The sequence below is a fragment of the Paramisgurnus dabryanus genome, chromosome 7 (assembly GCF_030506205.2).
Source record: "Paramisgurnus dabryanus chromosome 7, PD_genome_1.1, whole genome shotgun sequence".
Classification (NCBI taxonomy): Eukaryota; Metazoa; Chordata; class Actinopteri; order Cypriniformes; family Cobitidae; genus Paramisgurnus; species Paramisgurnus dabryanus.
Window position 1 is genome coordinate 35,760,137 of NC_133343.1, and position 19,094 is coordinate 35,779,230.

Here is a 19,094-nt window from a genome sequence, read left to right on the forward strand (position 1 = left end):
ATTCAGAACAAGAGGAAGATTTCATCACTCAGAAGTCACTCAGGAGACTTGATAGAGACCTTGGTTACGTTTCATTTAATATTAACTATGTCTCAGATGTACTCATCTAAGGAGAAAAAGAAAAAGAGATGCAAATTAGATAATTGACAATGACAGTTTTTTTACCAAAGGTTTTTAACCATACTGATATCTCAGATGTCAATATTTGGTGGCATACAGTAAATAACAGTGAGAGGTCTTTGAGTAAAAAAAAATAAATCTAATAGGCTTTATGCCCAGCTGCACTACTTCCTGAACTTCAGCCAGCTTCTTTTCCTGTCTGCCATTATTGGACAAACTGATTAATCCAGGTGTGTCTGATTATTGTTGTTGTGACTACTGAGGTCAGGCACGCCTGGATTAATCAGTTTGTTTGTGACTACTGAGGTCAGGCACACCTGGATTAATCAGTTTGTCCAATAATGGCTGACAGGAAACAAGGAGCTGGCTGAAGTTCAGGAAGTAGTGCAGCTGGGCATAAAGCCTAATATTTTAAATAGTTAGGTACAGTAAGTGCAGCTTTGAATTGTCACATCCGTAATGGAGAAATGTGACATCCTTAACATTGTTTCTTCCTTATAAATGCACACATGAAAAAAGTTATTTGTTATTTATTACACCGCTCGTTGGAATGCTTGATTTTGATTGGCCAGTTGCGACATTTGCAGGTTTGTTATTCCCAGATAACAACCATTCAAAACTAATAACACACGGTAACCCAGATGCTGCTAATCAATTTGACAGGTGCAGTTTAATATTACCCAAAAATTAAATATAAATGAAGAGTTTGGTTCCATAATGCGATAAACGCCAAAATCTGTATTGTATCAGGTCAGTATTAAAAAATAAATTCTTAATTTTACACAAAATCCGATATCCGCCATGATATTCTGTCATCTTTTTTGTCCCGTTTTGGGAGAAATGCCAGTCCTTAAATCCGCTCAACAAATCACAGCGCACCATTTCATGCATTGTGAATAATAAGGACGGCGCGTTGAATACACACTGAATCTTAGTTTTCCTCATCTACTTTATACTTTGTGATCAACAAACAAACAAAACAAAACAAAAAATACTTTTGATGGCATTGATAAACCTGTGGTGGTTTTCTGTGGTAGGGAAGAAACGTAAACCACTATTAATGCCATTAATGTTTATTTTTTTAATCAGTGTATACCACTAGTCATCTAAATGAATATAACATGGCAAAGATGAATATACATTTATAAATTGATTAAATAAATTTATAGCATTTTGAAAAAAAACTTTAATAAAAAAAGATTTATTGCATTTTGCGGAAACATTTTTTTTTATAATAGATCTTTGAAAATCAAATTATGGATTTAAATTTTAAATGTTATTATAACCCAAAGATGCTATGTGAAAGTTTGTAACAGAAAATAATGGTTTTCATCTTGTCACTTTCTTGGTATAGACATTTTTTACCCAAATTAGTCAAAATGGATTTATTGCGTTTTGGAACCAAACTCTTCAAATATGTCTTTTAATAACAAATATGACATTTTATTTACAAATGATTAAACCAAATGTCGCAAATTCATTCAGTGCATACGTGACATTTGAATATCTCATTTTACCTTATAACAGATTCCTTCAGAAGTTCCTGTCGAAAGGTCTGCATTTGTTAAAAATAAGCAAATTAATTTCAAATATTTCAAATCAATATTTAATGTTCCTTACCTTACTTATGAGGTAATGGCCGTGTAATAAGCAGATAATGTACAGGCAACCGGTTGTTAACGTGAAATAAACCCCAAGACCTGATCACACTGCCTACATTATCCCTTACACTGTAAAAAATCTTAATTTTGATCAAATCAACATATATTGTTATGCTACTTTAACTTTATTTTTATCTTTTTTTAAAAGTTAAACAATTTCAACTTGATAAGTTATGTCAACTATTCACGGGTCAAAACTTAAAATAGTAGTTGGTTAAAATAGTGCAAAGCCAAGTTGTTTTAACTTCATGCTCCATTCTTTTACAGTGTACTTGAAGGGCCGTCCCTCCTCCGTTTGCCCAGACAGCAGACGACTCCGAGCCGGATTCCCAACGGATCTGCTGACTTTGTCCAAGATCTGGTGCATAGTCGACTGTGGTATTATTACTTCTGGTTTGTGCATTTAATCCACAAACTTCCTACAAAGAATATTGTTGTCTAACAAAATCCTTTGTCCATTTATTGTCACATCCATAAAGCATATGTCCTATAACCTAAACAACATGACTATAAACTTATATTTTCTGATGTCTGGACTCCATTATCATAGATTTGGAAAATATAAACAGATGGTACAATATATTGGTACATTGCTCATATCACTTCTAAAACTAGGCTATTTTATTTCAGAACAAAGTATGATAAAAATCTCACTTTGGTCTTCATTTGATATTATTGCTGTAAGACTTCTCTATTTATTTTTTATTTTGTAAAATAAGTGACATTAATCTTACTGTGTACCCTTTTCTGTTTGTGTTAAGGTGAACTGAAATATTTCAAAAGTCATTGTACCTTATGAGGTGCCAATGGCAAGTACTGCAGGTGTTAAACATCTCACGGACCCTCCCTTCAAAACACTGAACCTTCTTTTGGTTGAAGGCAGATCTGGGTGCATAGGGAACGGCTTTAGAGACTCACATACACGCGCGCACACACACACACAGCTCAAAGGATTTATTACCTTGGACAACTTGGAGGCAGCAGTGAAATATCAGAAGAGGCCAGAGCACAAACTGAAAGAAGCAGAGGAACACAGATCTGTGAACAGGTAGGGATTTTTGTAGCTTGTTGTTGTTGTAGCTGTTTGTGTTGTGACAGAAGTTGTGCAACTTTTATTTGTCGTTTTCGGCCGTGTAGAAATATAGACAACAGAAGAAGATGTCAGTTCACTTGTTTTGCAGTGCAAGTTACAGATAGGAAAACCCACACTGTATAGACAAACCCTGTACTGTATTATAGAAACATACACGTTATATAAATAAATAACTTAAAAAAGTAAACTTGTAAAATGCAAAGTGCACATTGTGTACATTTCTACACTACTGTACATACTGTAAAGCAATGTATGGAGTACCTGAGGACATAAGCTTCCATACCTTTGTTTCACCACCCAGTGGGTCATAAACTGACACTTGCATGTTGCTCTACAGGGCACAAACTAAGAATGTTGTTAAGAAAAGCTAACGCACCATTTGGTGACCCGAGCTATGCATGTACTTCAACCTTATATAGCGCCTTGGGTCCTTTTACAATGCAGTGCTGACAACCTTGCACATTACCTTGAGCCCTGACACTAAACTCCAAAATGATCCACTTCTGGTTTATAGACTTCCATTCAGTTTATAGACGTTTCGTTTATGGACATTATTGGAACTCGACGACGTTCCGATCGTATTTTGTTACAGGAGATCTCGGATAGCTTGGTGGCCTCACAAAGAAATAATTTGAATCGGTCTCGGCTCAACAGTTTGGGTTTCATGCTGTGGAATCTGTGAGATGAGAGCTGATGGTCAGGTGGCATGAAGTCATATCAGAATGGTTGCACGGACGTTCTAACTATAGATGGGGTATCGGATCAAATGAAATCCAACATGCGCAACGGATTTCTAATTAAATCTAATGGATCTACTGTATGTCCAAAACATTATGATATATGATTAATGCATACAATATTGGTAAAAAGTTATAAAACTTGACTGAAATGTTCCCAAAAATCTTTTAATTTGAAGGTTATAGTGCCAAACATATTTATTTTGTTCATTAGAAAACAAGAAATTGAAATGATGAATAATGGGGCGTACGTAAAATTAAATGCAAATTCTAAGATACAAAGTCAATGCAAAGACGTGTGGGACAATGCAAATGATGTGAATTCGGCAGTGCGATTGCCGCGAAAACGCAAGTCGAAAATATTTAACTCAAGCAAAAAATTAGCAAAATGACACAAAGTTAAATACCGCAAGTCATCTAGAGCAAAAAACGCAATGCTTCACGTATGGTGTGAACACAGCATAATGGAGTGTACACACCAAACGCAAATTTGGGCGAATAGATTACATACAAAGTCAATGCAAGGATGCCCCATTCAAGCTTTCGTCTATTTGGAATACGAATGACTTGAATTGGGTAGCGCGATTGCCGCGAAAACACATGCCATTCGCCTAGAAACGTGTATTCGCGCAAGTTGAAAATATTCAACTCAAGTAAAAAATTAGCTTGACACAAAGATAAATCCTGTGAGTCATCTAGAGCAAGGAACGCGATGCTTCACGTTTGGTGTGTACGGTACATAATGTGGCGTACACAAATGCAAATTCAACGATTTGCGCGAGTAGATTACATACAAATTTAATGCAAATTCGCCCGAGGCGATGGGAATGATGCGAATTTGGTGCCGCGATTGACGCGAACACACGCTTTTCACCTCAAATGCCTTTTCTGCGCAAGTTGAAAAAATTTTACACGAGCAAAAAATTTGCCTGAACCAACATAAATCCAGCAAGTAACACTGAGGGAGGAACGCAATGCGAATACACACTTCACACATTAGACTAAATATTAAAGAAAAAGCAACCAATAATAATACAGAATTGATGTGAAAGCCTTAAATATTGTTTAAAATGCACCTCGGAGTTAAAGTAAAACCTTAAAATACTGATAAAATGCCATGAGTGAAAGTTTTAATTTATTTTGGACGCTTTTAGTCACAAGATATGTCGTTTACTATGTGGAAAATTATAAAGTATGAGTATGTGCATTATTTTGTACATTATAGCAGTGGTCCTAAAAATCTTTCCGAGTGCAGCACTCCTAGGGTATGGTGCATCCCTTCGTAGCCCCCCCATAAAACATTGTAAAACTTAGAAAAAATACAAAATTATACAAAACATATTCAATTATGCAGTGTAGTGCCGTTGGTTACCCTTATTTTTTAAGGTTTAATTACACGAATTTATGATAAATTAATGCATTTTTTAAAATGTCATAAAACTGGGGGCCCCCTAGCACGGCCCCCAGTTTGAGAACCACTGCATTATGGTATCTGTCAAATAACAGGTCTAATGATTAGTGATATCATTAATGTTTTGGCGTTCTGGGTTTTTATTATAAAGAGAAAGAAATACTTCCATAATGGCACACGCAAGGGTAAAAATAAAATCGCAAAGGAGGAAGCAATTAAAACTGGTAGGGTGGCGGTGATATTAAATAATTTTGCAAATCAAAAGTTTTAAGCTGTTTTTGAATTATCAGCTATTAAAAAAATAAATAAACAAACAAAAGATTGGCTCCGAAAACATTATTCACAAGCAAAGCACATCACTGGCAGCTGCTTTACATGAATTTAACTTTAAATGCTGTCTTCTGGGTACCACTTTTTGTTTTTATCTCCCTCACTGTGAACATTAAGAATTGCACAGGGAAATGCGTGATCCTGGTGAGCCGATCCAAGGGGGGTCGTTTTAACGGGGCGATGTTGACAAGACAGAGAGGAGGAGATTTTATCGCCAATCAGAGAAATGGGGTGATGGACTGAACAAAATTGGCTGGGTGATTTCGTTCGCTTAAACACCCTCTGGAATCGCATCTTATGTTCTCCAAATAAAGTGTCGACAAGCAGGCTGATTTATAAGCTGGCCATTTCCTCACCTAAAACACATGCAGCTAATGCAGGGACCTTTGGGGCTCATTGCCAGCTTTTCCTAAGGGAAATAGTGGTCCGAACGTCACCATCGATATTGCATTTATTGCATGACTAGCTTAAGGAACTTCACATGATAAGTTATTACTAACATAATCAGCGCTTGGGAAATGAGACACACTTTTATTAAAAATTTCTATTTTTGGTAGCACAAAGCATAAATGCTTCGAAAATGAGCAAATGTGGAGAGAGAGAATGTAATTGGAGATATTTTGAATCTAGATGAAAATGAAAAGGGCCCAGAACGTAGCCTTAAGCATCACCGTCACCTTGCTAATGTATCGCGCGCTAATGATATGTATGCTGTTACCCGCTAAGTGGCTTTCTTACTGAACTTTACCAGTTTCAGGAAATGTAAATAAGCAGCACCACCGACGGCGGTGCTCGGCAGGCACGATAGCCTATCATTTGATAAATGACCGTGTCCGACTTAACATGTCAGGAGAACAATTTTGCGAGAGGATAAAGGTTAGCGGTATAGTTTAAAACTTGAGCATGTCATTAAACTCGCTTTTCATATAGTGGTGTGAAGTGTTAGTTTACTCATACGCTGTTATTATATGGCCCAGCCAGCCTTTGGCACGTAATTATATTATGAAGGATGGCTGCGGTTTCTCACCGCGATAAAAACGTTTCCTTTTATGCACCGCTTCTCTTTATCAGAGATACAGGTGGAAAAACTACAAGCTCAGCTACCTCAGGCTATCCCGGCACAATGCATGGCTATTTTAAGTAACAATAGCGTATGCTTACTTTTTAATGGAATTCTCAAAATTAAAATGCTTTTATCATTTATTCACACTTGTGTCTTTCAATGCAATGGCTTGCGTGACATGCACAATATATTTCCGGAAGCAGTAGCAGATTGTCTTTGTTGCAAGGAAATGGTGACTCCGGCTGTCGAGCAAGATTTTTCCCTTTCGACAGTTTGCCTCTGGTCCCCGTCCAGTTTGATTGTATGAAAGAGAGCACTGTGAAATTATTCAGAGCGTTTCCTGTGATCCATAGAAAAAATTAAATTGCATAGTGTTGGACATGGGTCATTGAATTTTAATGTTAGGGTGAACCTATCCCTTTAAATGCTTAACATATCATGTGATGAAATGCTTATTTTTTTCTCAATATAAGCATGTGACTGTGCTGGATGGTGTAAGGCTCAGGTTGCATGTAAACTGAAAAGACCCCTAACTTGGCAAGCCTAAATGTTGGGATGTTTAGCTCAGCAGACTTGCATGGCTCATTTTCACAAATGAACAGAAGCCAAGATGTGGGCCAAGGACATATTTAAATTTGTGTGATCATGTTCACCCAAGACAACATCATCAACAATCATAGAGTTTAAATATGTTTTACTGTAAGGAGAGATTGTCTAATACCATTTCAGGACTTCAACTTATTTATTTATACTTTATAGCATCGATTATGTAGTGCTTTAAAACCTTTGGTAAAATCTTAAACTCAATTTGAGATTTAACAGGTGGGCAGTAGAGGGAGACCCTGAAGGAATTGATATTATTATTAAACAGCTGGTGCAAACCCAACGTAGTACCAAAACTAAACTAAAATATCCTTAAAATCCATTGCATTTTATTTATATTAGTACACTTTGTGAATAAAGGTACAAAAGCTGTCACTTGGATGGTACCCTGTAAAAAGGTTCATTTGACTTTTGTACTGTAGTGTATATTTTAATACCAGATGAATTGGTGCCAAAACACAATATATATGTAGTTAAATTGGATGTATTTTACTTGACGCAAGGTTCCCATGGGTCCTTGAAATCAATGAAAGTTTGTGAATCTGGGGGGGGGGGATTCAAGGCCCTGGGAAGTTTTTGAAAATATACATACATAGACACAGGCCATTGCTTGAATCTATTTTATGCAAGAAGTTTTCTGGAAAAAAATCCATATTATTCCCTGTGTAGTGTAGGATAATATCATAAAACGTCTAGACTTTTTAAGCACACGTGCTAAACTGTTCGCTTTAAATGCTTATATCTTCTGTATGCGAATGTTGATTCATACCAAAATGCTTTTTTGCATAGTTGTGTTTGACACATGAAAACGTCTCGGGTTACGTATGTAACTGTTGTTCCCTGAGAAGGGAACGAGACGCTGCGTCTCCCTTGCCATACTTCCTGCGTCCCTGTAACGCCGTCTTTGGCAATATTTCAGATAGCGATATACTTCCTGGCTCCCGCGTCACCCTGTCTTTGTTGTTGAGTCTCACCATTGGTTGAATTTGATATACACATTCAGACGCACTTACCCCTGGACGCGTCCCCAAAGCTTCACCACAGTGACGCAGCGTGAGTTCCCTCGAAAGGGAACTGTAACTACGTATCTTAAAAGGTAACACAATGTAACCTTGCTCTTACTTTAAATGTGTCCCCACATTTAGTCCTTGAATTTGAGGGTATTGAATCTGGAAAGTCTTTGAAAGGTCCTTGAATTTGAAGTTAACTAAAGTGTGGGAACCCTGTTGATGTCAACTATATTATGTCTTCTGTATGTATTTTCTTTTCATTTTAGCTATAATCCTAATTAATTGTCTGTCCTATCGTTGTACAATTGCACAGTTTGTTACATTTATTATTAGCATACATCGTATTTATTTCTTTATTAATGTATTGCCTTGATGTCTGATATCCCAATATTACATTATCTAGTGCATGCATTCACTTGTTAAAACCCAAACTGCAAATGATTAGCATAATCCTTTTAAAAGCTATGTTGCTACCATAGTCTGACTCTCCATGATGCAACCAAATGAAACATTTGATAAAAATGACAAGCCAAATCATGCATAATGATGTGTGCATGCGGATGGATGACACTCAGACTTAAGTACTGCGATGCCCGTAATGCAACATTTATAGCCCATTGTGTATGAGAGGTCAATCATGAGAGTATTGTGTACGAAACGTGACGATATGCCACTTTGTGAGATGACAGATGCAGCATTGCGGCATAGAGAAAAGAGCCACTGAATAAAAAACCTGCTGGTTCGGAGATTGAAACAGCATTTACAGCAGTCAATGACATGAGAGTCATAAATGGCCCTAGAATACTGGATGATTTGAAATACAAAAGCTCTGTTTCGAACTTGGTGTGATGCCTGGTGAGCCTTTTAGGCAATACAATAGGACTGGCACACTGCTATTTTTACCTCCCTAATTTAATTTACAATGTTTTGAACAACAAGTGGTTTTCATCAGGTTAAAGGGATAGTTCACTCAAAAATTAAAGGTCCCGTTCTTTCTGTGTTTTTGAAGCTTTGGTTGTGGTTACAGTGCGCAATACACTCACCTGCTGTAAAGGATTATTAGGAACACCTGTTACATTTCTCATTAATGCAATTATCTAATCAACCAATCACATGGCAGTTGCTTCAATGCATTTAGGGGTGTGGTCCTGGTCAAGACAATCTCCTGAACTCCAAACTGAATGTCAGAATGGGAAAGAAAGGGGATTTAAGCAATTTTGAACATGGCATGGTTGTTGTTGTCAGACGGGCCGATCTGAGTATTTCACAATCTGCTCAGTTACTGGGATTTTCACGCACAACCATTTCTAGGGTTTACTAAGAATGGTGTAAAAAGGGAAAAACATCCAGTATGCGGCAGTCCTGTGGGCGAAAATGCCTTGTTGATGCTAGAGGTCAGAGGAGAATGGGTCGACTGATTCAAGCTAATAAAAGAGCAACTTTGACTGAAATAACCACTCGTTACAACCGAGGTATGCAGCAAAGCATTTGTGAAGCCACAACACGCACAACCTTGAGGCAGATGGGCCACAACAGCACAAGACCCCACCGGGAACAACTCATCTCAACTACAAATATGAAAAAAGAGGCTACAATTTGCACAAGCTCCCCAAAATTGAACAGTTGAAGACTGTGTCATTTGTTTTGTGTGTTGTGATTCGACAGCAGCTTAGCTTGCTGTTAGCTTAGCTGGCAACTGATGTATTCCTGTGGGTGGAGTTTAGTCGAAAAACTGTTCTACTGACATCATTAAAGCAGGAAGTAGAGGGCTGTAGTCCAAACCGGCCATTTGCTGTAGGCTTTGAAAGGCGAATTCTGTTAAAGAAAATATATTGCCTGGCAGTGAACTTTAAGCTTTATCATTTTACAGGTATTATTTATGCTATAACAGCAACATTACACACTAACTAGGTTTAAAAAAATTGGATCAGAAGGAATGTGACCTTTAAAATTAGCTGTTAATTTACTTACCCTCCCACCCTTTAGGTTGCGCTAAGAGTCTAGTCTTAGCACAATGCTAACAACTTTTCGAATCAACTGTGCTTAACTGTACATGCACGTGAGGATTGTCAATCACAAATAAAGTTGCTGCCTAACTAGACGGGCAAATCAGTCATTTGTGAGATTACATTTTAGTTAGGACGTTGCTTTAGAAGACATTTATCTACATATGCCGCAGGGCACCAGGACAGCTCAAGTTTTGGAACTGAGCTCAATGAAATATTTAATGCACTCATCCTCAAATGAAATATGTCTCCCAAAGGGGGCCGGTTAAATCCAAATATGTCAAAATCCTAGATTAGTTTCCCATAAGTGCTAGTGAAGACTGACTGGGTCTAATCTGTGTATGTGAATGAATTTAAAAAGATGAATGTGTAGTGCTATGGCAGTTTTGCTGACTGGGCCCAAAGTCGCTCTAATGGACCATAATGCACCGCGCTGTCATATTACATCACATCTCAATGAATGGGAAATACCGTTTTGTGCTTCACCCCATCTTTGTGCATGTTTTCTACACTTTTACATGCATTTCTCTGATAAGCTACTAACATGATTTAAATTTACAAGTACCCATTCTTCCCTTTTTTGAAGTGCTATCTGATTCATTTTGAACGTCTTGAAATCTTAGAGAACGTGACACAACGACCCAAAGGAAATATTTAAGCAATATCACAAGAGTACGAATGCTGTTATGCTAAATATTAGCCCTTTTGGACTAATGTTTGGCCAATAGGCCTACTGGAAGACATTATGCAATATAGATTTCTGATTTATCTTTTTTTTTAAAGGAACACGCCCACATTTTGGGAATTTAGCTTATTCACCGAATCCCCCAGAGTTAGATAAGTCCATGCATAGCTTTTTTCATCTCCGTGCGTGCTGTAACTCTGTCTGACGCAGCTCCCGCTAGCTTATTGGTAGCAGTATGCTAGCTGGAGCCATTTACTTCCAGTATTTGTGCTAAGCTAAGCTAGTGGGGGCTGCGTCAGACAGAGTTACTGCACGCACAGAGATGAGAAAGGTATGTATGAACTTATCTAACTCTGAGGGATACGGTGAACAAGCTAAATTCCCAAAATGCGGGCGTGTTCCTTTAACTTTACAATAAGGTTGCATTTGTTAACATTAATAAATGCATTAGCTAATGAATTACCAATGCACATTCATTTTTCAGAATTGATTAATCTTTGTTTATGTTAGTTCATTGTGCATTAACATTTACAACTTTTAATTTAAAAATGCATTAGTAAATGCCAAAATTAACACTGTATGGGGTGGTTTCCCGGGCAGGGCTTATTTTGTCCCAGACTTAAATGCATGTGTGAGCTGATTTAATTTCAAAACACCTTCCACTGACATATTTTAACATAAATCAGTGGCATTGTTTTGCCTCAAGATGCACATCACTATAGTTTTTTGTGAGGTTTGTTTGTAAAAACTACTTAAAGGTGGGGTGCATGATCTCTGAAAGCCAGTGTTGACATTTGAAATCACCTAAACAAACACGTCCCTACCCCAATAGAATCTGGACCTTCTTTGATAGACCTGCTCCACACATCTGGCAACCCATACACGTACGCAACCCACACTGCAAAAAATGATTTTCAAGTAAAAAAATTCTCAGTATTTTTGTCTTGTTTTCTGTAAAAAAAAAAATCATGATTTTTTTTCTTGAATTTAGTGTTTAAGAAAAATTTTCAAAAAAAAATTTCTTACCCCATTTTTTTTGCTTATTTCATGCACAAAATAACTTTAATTTGATATTTTGGGTCTAAAAACTAGACTTATTTTCTTGGGTCGTTTTGCTCATCAAGAAAAAGCATCTTAGTTTAAGAATTTTTAGATATTTTTACTGAAAACAAGAACAAAAATATGAAGAATTTTTTTCTTGAAAATCATTTTTTTGCAGTGCATACAACGATATCGGTTAGTAGACACGCCCCTTACTGCTGATTGGCTATGCGTGTGTTTTGGTACTCAGCCTGACTCCCTTTTCCAAAGTGTTTTTCAAAAATCATGCACCCCGCCTTTAAATGTCCTAAAATAACAGGTGCTTAGTTTTGGATTAATCTAAACCCTGTCAGCAATCCTGGATAAATATTGTACACAACACATGTTGGGTTATAAATAAACTTATGCTGGGTTGTTGTTAACCCAGCCATGAGTTGAAACAACCCAGCATAGGTTTGTTTATTAACCCAACATGTATTCTGTCCAATATTTACCCAGCATTGGGTTAAAAAAATAACCCAGCAGAATTTAAAGTGCATGAATAAATAATGAAGATGTATTGTTCATTGTTAGTTCATGTTAGTTACCAAATGCAACATTAAAGCACTACCTATAAATACATCTAATAAAAGTCAACCTTTTATTAAGCAAACATTATAATCTACCCATTTTTTAATCAGAATGAAATACATCTGACCCTTTATTTTGTTTTTCTCGTTTCCAGAAAGTCTTGAGCCATTAGTCTGCATCAAGATGTGGAAAAAAGCGAAGATTGCAGACCCGACTGCTGCCGGGCAGGGCGGTAAGAACAATATAATTGTCCTTTCTCCCATACAGCAGACTGACACGGGCACCGAACCTTGTCCAAATGCTCCATTACCGAATTACTGGAACAACAAACCCAGCCGTGTTCTACGTGAAGAAAAAGCGTAAAAAGCACAGATGACACTCGAAAGAAATACTAGTTTTCTTTTATTTTCTTACATAATTCGTTCTTGTTTCTAATAGTCGCTAGTCTCGGAGGATGTCATTTAGTTCATCAGTTTTTATTGTATTCATAATGATTATTTGACACACTTGAACGAGCATGAGCCTCATTTATAGAAGTTCTACCGCGGTAAGCCCCGCGTTAAAATCTAATGCTGGATTTTCCAGATAAAATCTAATGACCTCGTCTCTATGGTGGAGTGAATAATAAATCTGTCCCCGAGGGCCTGCTGGAGCAAGACGAGATAAAAGCAAGTGCTGAATCTAACCTAGCCATACACATTTATTTAAACACATGAATGATCCGGCAGCTGTTGATTGTCGTAGGTTGCGAGTTGGAAACGGGCCACGCTGAACAAGATGCAAATGAAGAGGATGCTGTAAATATGGCTTACGCAATCGGAGCCTTCATCAATGGCTCGTGTGTCCTTCATCCGAGTGCAACGAACTGCACACGTTTGCTATCTTTCAGCATGGGTTTCTTTCAATTGTGTAACCAGGGATGCAAAGGACAAGCAGTCAACCAACCCCAGTTTTTTTTTTACCATATTGCACAGGACAGTATAGAGCAGCAGGATAAAAGAAAAGGGAGGCTTGAGGTTTTAAACCTGTATTCCCATGAGCACAACTGTTCGGTTCCCACTGTGCCACAGCTCCAATGTTTTATTTTTCAGCAAGACTCAATTGAGCATTTCGGAAAATTCACCCATGTAAAATTTATTGTTTGGTTCATTTATTTTTTTATATTTTTATTGTTTTATTTGCTTTGAGGAGGGGCATGTTTATATATTTTGGTTTAGTGTGTCAGTGAAATATAAATAAACTGTAATAAAAATGAATAAACAGGTGAGATTTATAAACAAAGACTTTTAGCATGCAAGTATTGTTTAGTTATGATTTGATATTGACGCACTAAAGCCAAAATATATTTGTTTTATATTATTTATAAATACGTTGTTTTATGAACCCCTCCTTTTTTATACAATCATGGGTGATAATGTATAACCGCAGCATCTTAATGCATAACACTTTTGTCGTTTTCCTAGCTTGTTTGTTTCTTCTTTGTTGCTCGTCTATTGTAATCTCACATTCAACTCCTTAGAGGATTGAATAATGAAGTTTTATTGCTTTAACCTCCCGTGTCTTTTTCCCTGTCCTGTGTTTTTTCTGGTTGTATTTGTGAGTAATTTTGTGTTCGTCCATTACCCTGTCAACTGAAACATTTGCCAGGATTTATAATTTTATGTTCTCCCTCCTTGTTTCCCCGATCCTTTGTCGCTGTTGTACTGTAATGTTGCGTCTATACCAGGACCGGAAATTCTCCCTTCGAGACGAGGTAAGGTAACTGGATGACAGCAACCTGAATATTTGCATGCATACATTGAAGTATTTGGTCAAACGTACCCGGTGAAACATGCAATAAGAATGCACGTCATTGTGCAAATATTCAGATTGTTGTCATTTAAAGGCACCAAATGAGTCCAGTTTTCTTTCTTGTGTAAATGTATTTCCTATTAAAACATGACATTTGAACAGAACATATTAAATATTTTTAAAGGGCACATATTATGCAAAATCCACTTTTACAAGGTGTTTGGACATAAATGCGTGTTGGCAGTGTGTGAAGGCAAAAACCCTACAATAAAAAATCTACTCCCTTCTTTTTTTTATCCCCATCCAATGCAGTATCATTAAACATGCTGTTTTGATTCTCTTGTTAATGTGACATCACACAAACAAAGTCCCACCCACAGCCACTTACTGACTGGTTAATTTTACCCAAAAGCTTTTCTTAATGTGTTTGTTAGTACATTGTAGCACTAATGAAGCTAAAGATAAAATTGTCTCATACTATATTCACAGGAATCAGATCTATTTTTAGTCCCATTTAAAGCATTTAAAGTCACACACATGCTCCCACCAATAGGGGCATTTTGGAGATGCTGTAACAAATGATCTGTTGGGTATTTGAGCTGAAACTTTACAGATACATTCTAGGCAGATATGAGACTTATACATCTTGTAAAAATGGGCATACTATTAGTCCTTTAAATCCATCATGATGCTACAAACCTTATGAAATGTGTCATGTTTTGCAATATCCAATAAGAAAAAGTGTTATCAATTATGGAATGAGAGTTATGTGAACGTTGACAACCTAATCCTGTGTAAAAGCGTATTTGTTTCAGAATAAGAGCATAATGTTGCTTTCTGATTAAAGATAACAAATACAATGTTTGCGCTTTTGTGAATCGTTCACAAAGCAGAAATGCCCGGTGGGATAGAAATTGGTTACATTTTTATTTCTTGATATCCAACAGGCTGAAGTTTCTGTCACAGTCATAAATTCGTGATTTGATTTGTGCTTTTGCTAGTCAGTGGCAGGCTCGATTGGGGGGTGGGTATTTGCAAAACAAAAAATTTTATATGCCCCTGAGTATCAATATTTTGGACAGATTTACAAGAAGGAATATAAAATGTGTATATCCATCCAAGAACAGATCATTCCTAAACCTACGAATAACATACTGTATGAATTTACACAAATAAGCCACTTTGTAAAATAGTTACAATTGTCCTGATTGCATAAGTGTCGTTTTTTTTTTTTTGGGGGGGGGGAAATGCTCCCCCAGACCATAGCCAATTATAATTAGTCTGAGCCAATTATGAAATATAAATATGAGAATTCAATTTCTCAATTCAATCTTAATATTTGAATTGATAGACTGAGTTTTAATTCATTTAAACTATGGTTGCATAACAACTAATCGCAACTAATCGTCTGCAGAATTAAAATTTTTGTTTACATCATATATGTGCGTGTATTGTGTATAATAATGATGTATATAAAAGAAAACACACAAGCATGTATATATATTAAAAATAAAAAATATTACAGTAAGTATAAGTAAGTATTAATTTCAACGATTAGTTGTGATTAGTTGTTATGCAGCCCTAATCTAAACCATATTTAAAAACCATGCACTGCACTTCCCTGGTTGGCCAGTAGGTGCCCACTCCAAGAACAAACATGAAACTCTGCTTAGATTGTGTTGGTATGTCTGCTAAAGTCTCAATTGTACTATATATTATAAGAGTACCATTGGTACAATAGCATATAGATGTCTTCAAAGCTAAACGACATGCACTAAATGTTTGGTTTTGGTTATATTGGGTCTCAAATCATTGAAACAGCAACAAATATTCCTCATCTTACATTTAATCTTCTACCAATGAAGAACCAGAGTCATGTTATCAGTTTAGGCTCTTTGCTTTAAAATATGCAAGGGACACTCCACTTATTTTGAAAATATACACATTTTCCAGCTCCCCTAAAGTTAAACATTTGATTTTTACCATTTTGGAATCCATTCAGCTGATCTTTGGGTCTGGCGCTACCACTTTTAGCATCCAGTAGCTTAGCATAATCCATTGAATCTGATTAGACCATTGGCATTGCGCTGAAAAATAACCAGAGTTTCGATATTTTTCCTATTTAAAACTTTCTGTCAATCTTAGTACACAATGTAACTACAGAAGAGTCAAGTTTTAAATAGGAAAAATATCGATAACTTTTTGGTTATTTTTAGCGCAATGCTAATGGTCTAATCATATTCAATTAGGGTGGCCATTCGTGCCAGTTCCGCCGGACACGTCCCGAACATGTTTTCGGGTCCTTTCTCCGGAAGTTGCGTTGCTCGACCGCATACGTCATCAAGATTCTCACATTTCAGTTAAAATACATTAAAAAATTAAGATTTATTTCTTTTAAGACATAAAATCATTATAGTTTCATTCTTACCTTGAAATGTAACGGTTGCTTTTCTGAAATTAAACCCGAAATATTAAACACGTATGCGGTCGACCAACGCGACTTCCGGAGAACGAACCCAAAAACATGTTCGGGACGTGTCCGGCGGAACTGGCACAAATGGCCACCCTATATTCAATAGATTATACTAAGCTATGCTAAAAGTGGCAGCGCCAGACCCGGAGATCAGCTGAATAAATTCCAAAAAGATAAAAATCAAATGTTTAACTCTAGGGGAGCTGGAAAATGAGTATATTTTCAAAAAAGTGAAGTGTCCCTTTAAATTAAATTAGGAGATAATAAAGATTTTACTAGTTAAAATACTGGATTCCTTTAAATATTACTTTAAATATATCATACAATGTGCATCACTGTACATCTCTGTAATGTATTTTAAAATATAAGAATTGGACTTATGCGTTAACTCAGTACAGACATTCGCTCGGCATATTTTACGTTGCTGTGCACCTGCTGTTTTTTATTCTTTAGTGTTGTAACACTGAACTCTTTTTCTCAGGCATCAAGCGGAGATCCAAGGTTCCCGGTGTTATGATTACACAGTACATCGAGGAACTACCTGAGGGGAAAAGTACTCCCGACTTTACTCGTAAGCCCATCGCCTTAACCATTCAAGAAGGTAAGCACATTAAAAGAAAAGAATCCTACAAACGTGAAAATCTTTGAGTGAGGTTATGCACGATCTGGGCAGACAGCAGAGAGCTAAAGGTAATCTTAGATGTGACATTAACAAGCCATGAGAACATAAAGGATTAACACGCGTGTCTAAAATGTACACGCTGAGGGACTTAACAGGTGATTGATTTAACATGTTCACTGCATGTCTACCAGATTTAACATAGTTATATATGCACTGAGGAACAGAAACCAAACGTCATGCTGGTTTGAACCATGCAGAGCAAGCCTAGAAATGTTTTTTTTACTTGATGTCCTTTATGTATTTTCGAACCCAGTCTCATGGAGTTGCGTATAAATAGCACAAAGTGTAAAAATTCCAATTTGGCTTGCATATGATACGCCAGTCCTTCCCATTCACTTAAACGGCGCATCTTTTTTTGTTGTTTTATTTATTAGTTTCTCTCTTTTTTTTGTGCTATTTTTTACCATTATCGCTTTAGGATTAGAACTTTTTGTTACATAAAAATGACATCCTAACCCAAACCCCAATTCTAACCCCAACTCCATGCGACCATGGCTTAAATATAGACAAAAACATGGAACCTGTATATTAAATAACCTCCTTAAGCAAATCTGAAATGTAACCCTAAACCCAAGCAAAAATGGTTTACAAAACTGAAAAAATTGAGAAACCAATAAATAAAATTACCAAAAAAGATGCGCCGTTTAAGTAAATGGGAAGGACTGGCGTATCATATGCACAACAGATTGGAATTTGGCGTATGTATTGCACGATTTTCACACTTCGTGCTATTTGTGAGACTGGGTAGGTATTTTCATATTTTCTTTGAACGAAATAAATAACTTTGGGCCTTGCTAATGCTTTTAATGCAGTTCAGCTCAGGTATGTTTCAGAAAAGATTACTGTGATTTTAACCCTTTCTAAGAAGAAGATAAAGTCCATGCTTAAGAAGTATAATAAAATGATCAAGGTACTATAAATGACACCAATGGTAGTATGATTTTTTTAAAATAACCTAGCATCTTGGGATGCATTTAAACAGTATTGGTGGAGATCAGTCTTTTGCGCCAGTATCCAGTCTAAGAAAATTATTTGTAGGCAGTTTTATAAAACAGTCAACAACACCAAGCAGTTAAGCATGAGCCTTTCAATCACGCAATTTTAAGACCCTGAGAAACATGAATTTAATAAAAATGCACCCAAAACGGTTGACTGATGGTGTACCTGAGGGCTTTCCATGATGAATATAAACATAACTGTGAACTGAAATGTCAGCTATGAGTAATGAAAGTTAAGAGACTCAAAGTCTGCAAGTAACTTTACCATACGATTGTATTTGTTAACATTAGCTGATGCATGAACTAACAGTGAAAACTTTGAGCATTTATTAATGGTAGTTCATGTTCCAAAGGGTTCCAAAGGGACACTCCACTTAACAAAAAAAAAATGCTTATTTTCTTTGGTTTTTTACCGCTTTGGAATCCATTCAGCCAATCTGACTTTTAGCATAGCTTAGCATAATCAATTGAATCGGATTAGACCATTAGCATCACGCTCAATTAGTAATTTACTCAATAATATTATGCAGCACCTGAAAATAGTCCCCTTGGTTACTTTCATTAGCAGAGAACTATTTTAGGGCACTGTGTAATATCATTGTGCCTGCTGCAGCCATGTTACGGCAGCAAATTCCTTTATTATTACGTTCGAATGAGAGTATAGTTCCTAGCCATAGCGGCCAAGAAAATTGCAACTTTTCATTTTCCGTCGGTATTAGTACATGATATAACCGCAGAAGAGTTAAGTTTTAAATAAGAGAATATAAAAACGTTTTGGTTATTTATGAGCGCGATGCTAATAGTCTAATCAGATTCAATG

The 19,094-nt window shown here is 36.6% G+C and overlaps 1 protein-coding gene across 2 annotated transcripts in view; it reads left to right on the forward strand.

The window, feature by feature from the left end:
- Positions 1–2,686: 2,686 nt before the first annotated feature.
- LOC135770074 (uncharacterized) overlaps positions 2,687–19,094 on the forward strand; it is a 35,848-nt gene continuing 19,440 nt past the window's right edge. Inside the window, exons 1-4 of one of the 2 annotated variants that reach the window (XM_065279721.2) lie at positions 2,687–2,829; positions 12,485–12,562; positions 14,057–14,083; positions 17,076–17,195. In XM_065279721.2, the coding sequence (XP_065135793.2) occupies positions 12,514–12,562; positions 14,057–14,083; positions 17,076–17,195 (196 nt within the window). In that variant the 5' untranslated portion in view covers positions 2,687–2,829; positions 12,485–12,513. The remainder of the gene's footprint in view (positions 2,830–12,484; positions 12,563–14,056; positions 14,084–17,075; positions 17,196–19,094) is intronic. The other variant, XM_065279722.2, reaches the window with a different exon arrangement.